General features: G+C 37.0%; 1 protein-coding gene across 1 annotated transcript in view; it reads left to right on the top strand.

Annotated features, from left to right (window-relative positions):
- CCDC88A (coiled-coil domain containing 88A) overlaps positions 1 to 7623 on the top strand; it is a 109312-nt gene that overhangs the window by 72346 nt on the left and 29343 nt on the right. Inside the window, exons 16-17 of the mRNA XM_006880931.1 lie at positions 150 to 277; positions 1898 to 2036. Of these exons, the coding sequence (XP_006880993.1) occupies positions 150 to 277; positions 1898 to 2036 (267 nt within the window). The remainder of the gene's footprint in view (positions 1 to 149; positions 278 to 1897; positions 2037 to 7623) is intronic.

Raw genomic sequence — 7623 nt, 5'->3', positions numbered from 1 at the left:
AACTAGTTTTTAATGATTAAGGATATCTATGTCTTCCCTTGTTTGAATTGTGTGTGTTCTTAGATGATAATTGTTAGAATCTTGAATTACTTCCTAGATTTTTTATATTCTTGACTTTTATTAAACTTCTGCATTTCTTTTAAAATAAGGATTTAGTGAGTGAAAAATTGAAGACTCAGCAAATGAACAATGATCTTGAAAAACTAACTCATGAGCTTGAAAAGATAGGATTAAATAAAGAGCGACTCTTACATGATGAGCAGAGTACTGATGACAGGTGAGTATTGTTTGCTTGACAAACAGTTCAGTTTTGTTCTTCTAGAAACATTGATTCTCTCCTTCACTAAGCACAGAGAACATCTGGGCATTTTTATCCTTGTTTTTGGTCCTTTCCATTCTTCAGAGAAAACTTTGTAAGAAAAAAAAGTGAGAAATTAAACAAAATAATATCAAGCCAGAGGGTAGGAACACGGAAATGTTTTAAGTAGCAGAGAAGAGTGCCAACAGAGGTAGAGATGTTTGGAAGATATAATTACAAAAATCAGATTTTTACCATAGTCTCCCAGCCCCTGTGACATATATGATGATGTTGTTGATTGCCTTCAAGTCGAGCCTGACTCATAGCAACCCTGTGAACAAAAGGCCTGAAGCCATTACTAAAGTTCATAGAGTTTCCTGATACATGTTATTTAGGAAGTGGATACCACTCTGTTTAAATAGTGAAGTTTTTGGAATCCTGTATTGTATCTGAGTATTGTTTTGTGTAGATTAGATTTTAAGTGCTAGAATTTTTTTTTGTTATTTGTCTGTATTTTAATATGTATGCCATTGTATTACTGTTATTGTTCTGATCAGTGTTTTTACTCTATTTTAAATGAATGTATAGAATAATGTTAATTATATGGGATTTATACTAATTTTTTAAATAATTCAGTATATTGTTACTTTTTAAAGTGTTCAGTAACAAAAGTAATGCGAGGCGTATTTTTCATAGCAGTGTGCTTAAGTCGAACAGCCATAATTGAATTAATTATACAGATATCTGATGAAGACATACCTTGTGTATAAATACCTGCTAATTCAGTTAACTGTCTTTTGTTGTTATGTACCTTCAAGTTGAAATGAACTCCTAGCTAACCCTCTAGTGGGTTTTCAGAGGTAGTTAATCTCATGGGAGGAGATTGCCCACCTTTTCTCCCAAGGAGAGACTGGTGGATTCAAACAGTGTACCTTTGGGTTGGCAGTGCAGCTCCTTACTACTAGGCCACCTGAAATCCCTCACTGTCTTTTAATATATCCTATCTATGGGTTTCACATCACAATTCTTAAGTTAATGAATCAATTTAATTATCTCTGGTTTATAATAAATTCTCAAACTGGCTATATAAAGTTAAAATATTATAGTTAATATTGTAATTTTTCATTATCATCTAAAAAAATAACTAGATTATTGACAATTACATCTATTTGCTTCTCCCTTTGTTACCACTCTCCAGTGTTACTGTCTTTTTAAAATACTCTAAATGTTCTGTATTCTGAAGATAGTCTTCAGTGATTCCTAAGGCTTAGCTGATTGTTTCCTCGCACAAATACATATTATGGGCAAATATATGGTGACACGCTGAATTTATCCTCTTCCTCTTGGTATGGATTCTGTTCTTGTAAGACTACAGGGAATGATAAGGAACACAGATCTTCAGGTGCCTTTTCTACAAGCTCATTTACTGACTGATTTTTGGTGCTTTGTGACCAGGAATTGGAAGACAAAGAGAGGATTAATCCACCTTGCTAAAAAAAGATGTTAAAACAGACGTATAGCCTTATTTGGAGTCATCAGTTATTTGTTTAAAGATTTTGTATTTACTTCCAGTGCTGAACCTTTATATCTGGGTAGCAGGTACAAACTTTTGGAGTCAAAACTAGAATCTACTCTTAAGAAGTCTCTTGAAATAAAAGAAGAAAAAATTGCTGCTTTAGAAGCTCGATTGGAAGAATCTACAAATTATAACCAGCAATTGCGCCAAGAACTTAAAACAGTAAGTTATTAATTGTTTATTTCTTTATATTAATTAATAATTAATTTTATATATTTATTTTGTACCTTTATTATAAAATTGAAAATATTCTTAAACTTGATATTATATAAAGTGAGTCTCTATATCTCATTTTTAAAAAGATCATAGTAGACTTGTGGGAGGAGTGGAGAAAGGCAGCCTGAGTTCACTGAATAAAACTCACACTATGATAATACTTTTTTCTGACACTCTTTTTCTATTGAGAATCCAGGTAAAACTTTGTTAGACAAAGTTAGTAGGTATAAGAATATCAACAAAAGTCCATGATCATATGTTTGATGTACAAATCACCTAATTACTTAATCTGTTTGAGATCTTTCTAGACTTGGGTGTTTGGAATTACATGGTAAAACAAGCAGTTGAAGGGACTTACAAGTGTTGTAGGGTTAATGGATGAATGAAGTCATGACCTGGTTCATTCGCCCCTTTTTAACTCTGCAGTGCCTCCAGGAATGGTCTTAAGGACGACCACTGACAAGATAACGCTAGGTCACATGCAGCACCATTCTGTTCTATATTTTGTGCCTCGACAGAAAGGAAACAAAAATGCATATAGTTAGTAGGCAACATCATGAAAAATGGAGGAAAGATAAAAGTTGTCAAGAATTTCATTTATTTGGACCTCCTACAATCAAGCAACAGTCAAGAAATAAAAAAATAAAAAAAAACCCAACCTCAAAAACCAAATGGGTGTTGCATTGGGCATATCTGCTTTAAAAGACCTGTTAAAACTCTTTTTTTTAAAAAAATAATTTTAATGAACATTTACGGAGAATTTGGATTTCCATTCATTCATTGCCTGTTAAAAATCTTAAGAAGAAAAAAAAATCTTAAGAAGAAAGAATGTCACTTGAGGAGTAAGATAGACCAGCCTCAAAGCCCAGAGTATTTTCAGTTGCTTCACATGCATGCAAAAGCTGGACAATGAATAAGGAAAACCAATGAATTTTGGTATTGTTGAACAGTATTTAATATACCATTGACTATTAGAAGAACGAACAAATCCTAGAAGATGTACAGCCGGAATGCTCCTTAGAAAAAAGGATGGAGAGATTTTGACTCACATACATAAGGTATATATAAGGAGGGAACATTCCTTGGGGAAGGCTATCTTGCATGGTAAAGAAAGGATAACCAGACAAGAAAAGGAAATAAGAGGCATCCAGATGGGCAAAGAGATGGTGAAACTGTCACTGTATTCAGATGATATGATAGTGTACACAGAAAACGCCAAGAACTAGGGCAAAACACCTGTTAGAGTTAGTAGACCAATTTAGTAGAGTGACAGGATACAAGATAAACATACAAAAGGCAGTGGGATGCACACCCATGTTTATCGCAGCTTTGTTCACAATACCAAGGAATTGGAATCAACCTATGTGTCCATCAACAAACTAATGGATAGAGAAGCTGTGTTATATTCACACAATGGAATACAATGCTGCATTGAAAAACAAGGAACTCATGCAATATTATTCAGAATGGGGGACCTTGGAGGACATTATGCTGAGTGAAGTATCTCAGTCACAAAAGGACAAATACTGCATGGTGCCACTGTTGTATAACAGGACTGACCTCAGGGTTGGGGAGGAGACTGAGAATGATGGGTTCAGTAATGTATACTTCATTGAAACAGATGAGGGAGAAACTATTTAAAAGGGATATCTTACTAGGTATTTTTGTCATGACAGGAGTCCTGAGCGAAGGCTGTATTATGGAGCAGACCTGGGGTCAAGGATTGTAAAACAATGAAAGAATTTTTCTTTTACTTTTCCAAGAGAGTAGTCTACTGGGGGAGAGGGTTGGGAGGGGAGAAAAGTGCAACAATGAATGAATGGAAATCTAAAGTCTCTGTAAATTTTCATTGAAACTAATAATAAATTTTAAAAAAAAGCAGTGGGATTCCTCCGCAGTAACAAAACACACAGAAAGAAAATAGGAAATACAATAGTCAACCACAAGTTAAATAGACCTAACTAGAGAGACAAAAGACCTTTACAAAGAAAACTATGAACTGTTTCTGATAGAAATGATAAAAGACCTAAGTAAATGGGAAAATGTTACCTGGTCATGGATAGGAATTCTCAATAGAGTGAAAATGATAATCCTACTAACAGCAATCTTCATGTTTAATACATTTACTATACAGAGACCAAATTTCATTTTTCAAAGAGATGGAAAAGGCAGTTTTTAAGTTTATTTGGAGAAGAAAGAGACCTTGAAAAAGCAAAGCACTTCTGAAAAACAGAACTGGAGAGGCATTGCATTTCCTGATCTCAGAAATCTACTAGACCACTGTAGTTACCAAAACAACATGTTACTGGTGCAATGACAGACACATAGACCAATGAAACTGACTCAAGAACCTAGAAATTAACCCATCTATCTATAGATAGATAGTCAATAAACAAAATCTGTCAAATGGGAAAATGACAACCTCTTCAAGTGGTTGCTGGCAAAACTGGACTGAAAGATGCTGTGGGCAGTATATTGAATGGCCCAGAAAACATCAAAAGAAGATAAAGGGAATACACAGTCACTGTACCAGAAAGAATTGACACAAAAATTTCAGGAGCCAGTGGTAATGAAAGAGGAAGTGGAAGCTGCATTGAAGGCATTGGCAAAAAAAAAAAAAAAAGAAAAAAATAAGGCCCCAGGAATTGATGGAATACCAATTGACTTATTTCAGTTTACAGATTTAGCCTTGGATGCACTCACCAGTCTATGCCAGGAAATTTGAAGGATGGCTGTCTGGCCAACGGATTGTAAGAGGTCCATATTTATTCCTATTTCCAAGAAGGGTGATCCAACTCAATGTGGAAATTATTGAACAATATCATTTATATTGCATGCAAGCAAAATACTGCTGAAGATCATTAAAAATGGCTGGAACAGTACATAAATAGGGAATTGCCAAAAGTTCAAGCGGGATTTAGAAGAGGCTGTGGCACCAGGGATATCATTGCTGATGCCCTGTGGATCCTTGCTGAAAGTAAGGAATTCCAGAAGAATGTCTGTTTGTGCTTTATTGATTATGCAAAGGCATTTGACTGTGTGGATCATGACAAGTTGTGGCTGACAATGAGGAGAATGGGAATCCCAGAGCACTCGATTGTGCTCATGAGGAACCTATATCTGGACCAGGAGGCTGTTGTGTGAATGGAGCAGGGGAGCTTGGAATTGGAAAACGAGTGTGTCAGGGATGTGGTCTGTATCCATACCTGTTCACTCTGTATGCTGAGCACATTATCTGAGAAGCTGGACTCTGTGAAGAGGAATGTGACATCAGGATTGGAGGGAGACTCATCAATAACCTGTGTTATGCAGATGACACAAACTAACTTGCTGAAACTAAGGAGAATTTGAAGCACTTGTTGCAAAGATCAAAGAATGCAGCCTTCAGTATGAGTTGAGTTTCAATATAAATAAAACAAAGATTCTTAACACTGGACCAAGAGGCAGTGTCATGATGGATGGAGAGGAGATTGAAACTGTCAACAGCTTCATCACTCTTGGAGCCACAGTTGACAACCTTGGTACGAGCAGTCAGAAAATAAGGAGATGCATTGCACTGGGAAAATCTGCAGTTAGTGACCTTTCCAAATTATTGAGGAGTAGTGATGTCAGTTTGAGGACTAAGATATGTCTAATTCAGGCCATAGTCTTTCCTATTATTAGCTATGCATCTGAGACCTGGAAAGTGAATAAAGATGACAGATAAAGAATTGATGCCTTTGAGCTATGGTGTTGGAGAAGAGCACTGAACATCCCATAGACGGCCAAGAAAACAAATAGATATGTCTTGGAGAGGGTGCAGGCGGAGTACTCTTTGGAGGCAAGAATGATGAGGCCTTGCCTCACATACTTTGGACATATTGCTAAGGAAGTGCTGTTTCTTGGAGAGGGATATGAGGTTGGGAAGGGTGGAGGATCAGTGAAGGAGAAGAAAACCAGGTGGATTGACAAAGTGACTGCTGCAGTGGGCTCTTTTGTGTCACCAAGTGTGAGGACAGCGCACGATAGGACTGGGTTCAGATCTTTTGTCTATAGGGTCGCTATGAGTTCTATTTGATTGGGTGGCACCTAACAACAACAGCAACACCTACAGAAAGCTGCAGCAGCATCCACACCTCTCACCCTACACAGAAATCAACTCAAGGTGGATCAGGGAACCTAGGGAAGACCCAAACCATATTGATCATGAGAGACAAAATGAGACCAAGCTATGAAGGCCTAGCCTAGGTTATAAAGAAGCTGACAAATAACAGCCAGAAATGCAAAGTCAGGAGAGGGTAAAATTGATGAATTGGACCTTCTAAAGATTAAATTCCTGTATGTATAAAAAAAATTTTCCAACAGGTTGAATAGAAAACCTACTTACTTGGAAAAAAAAGTTTGGCAATACCATCTCAGACACCTTTACTTAAAAAATTTAAAACCTACTGCACGGTCTCCACACAAAAAAAGATCAATAACCCAATTTTAAAATGGGCAAAAGGCATGGAAAGACTTTTCAAGGAAGAAGACTATTGGATGGCTAACAGACACATGAAGAAATGCTCCAAATTGCTGGCAGGAAGAGAGATGCAAATTGAAACCATGAGATACCATCTCAGTACCAGTAGCAGTGGCAAAGGTTGACAGCACAGCAAGGAAAATGGGGATGTGGAGACATAGGAACTCTCATTCACTCTGCAAGGCAACTTGGTATTTCCTCAAAAAGCTGAATATAGAAATCCCTTATTTTATGGGCCCAGCTATTCCACTGCTGGGACTAGACCTCAAGAAAATGAGAACTGAGACACAAGCAGAGATTTGTACACCAGCGTTTATAACAGTCTCAGGAATGTGGCAACAGCCCAAAGGTGCAACCACAAAGAAATGGATTGAGAAATTGTGTACATTCACACAGTGGAATACTACACAGCATTCATGAGCAATGACTTTGTAAATTACTACATGACTTGAGAGAGTCTGGAGAGCATTATGCTGAGTGAACAAACTTAGTCTCATAAAGACAAATACCTCATAAGACTATTATTGTAGAAGTAGAACGATAAACATTAAAATGTGTATGAGGATCCCATGCAGGGAGAATGGGAGCAGTGGGTGAGGATGGACAAGCTATAAATCATAGACTCACACAATTTGGTGAGTGGAGGACAGGCAGGTAAAGGAAGTGGGAAAGATCAGGCAGGGACCTGGAAAGACAGGGTACTGGTGGGCATAGTTCAGTGGTGATTAATTTTAGGAAGCTTAATGAATGGCAATGATTGTGTGAAACAAAATGTGATTGAAGGATAGATGCTGAAGAAAAAGAGGAAAACTGCATCATGGGTTTGTACATAGCAGGAGTTGGGGTGCCGGCGCCGGGCCAGGCAGTGTTTCTCTCAGAGGTGTACAGGATTGCTCAGTGTTGGACCTTGCACGACAGCACCTGATAGTAATAAGATGCACAGGTTACTAGTTTTGCACTCACTTTTCTTTTTTTTTCTTCTTAAGCTTTATTATTATTATTTTTAATAATTTTAATGAGCATTTTACAGAG

This window comes from Elephantulus edwardii, unplaced genomic scaffold (genome assembly GCF_000299155.1).
Source record: "Elephantulus edwardii isolate Elephantulus edwardi_28Jun2011 unplaced genomic scaffold, EleEdw1.0 scaffold00011, whole genome shotgun sequence".
In the NCBI taxonomy this organism is placed as follows: Eukaryota; Metazoa; Chordata; class Mammalia; order Macroscelidea; family Macroscelididae; genus Elephantulus; species Elephantulus edwardii.
This window is presented reverse-complemented; position numbering and strand designations above follow the sequence as displayed.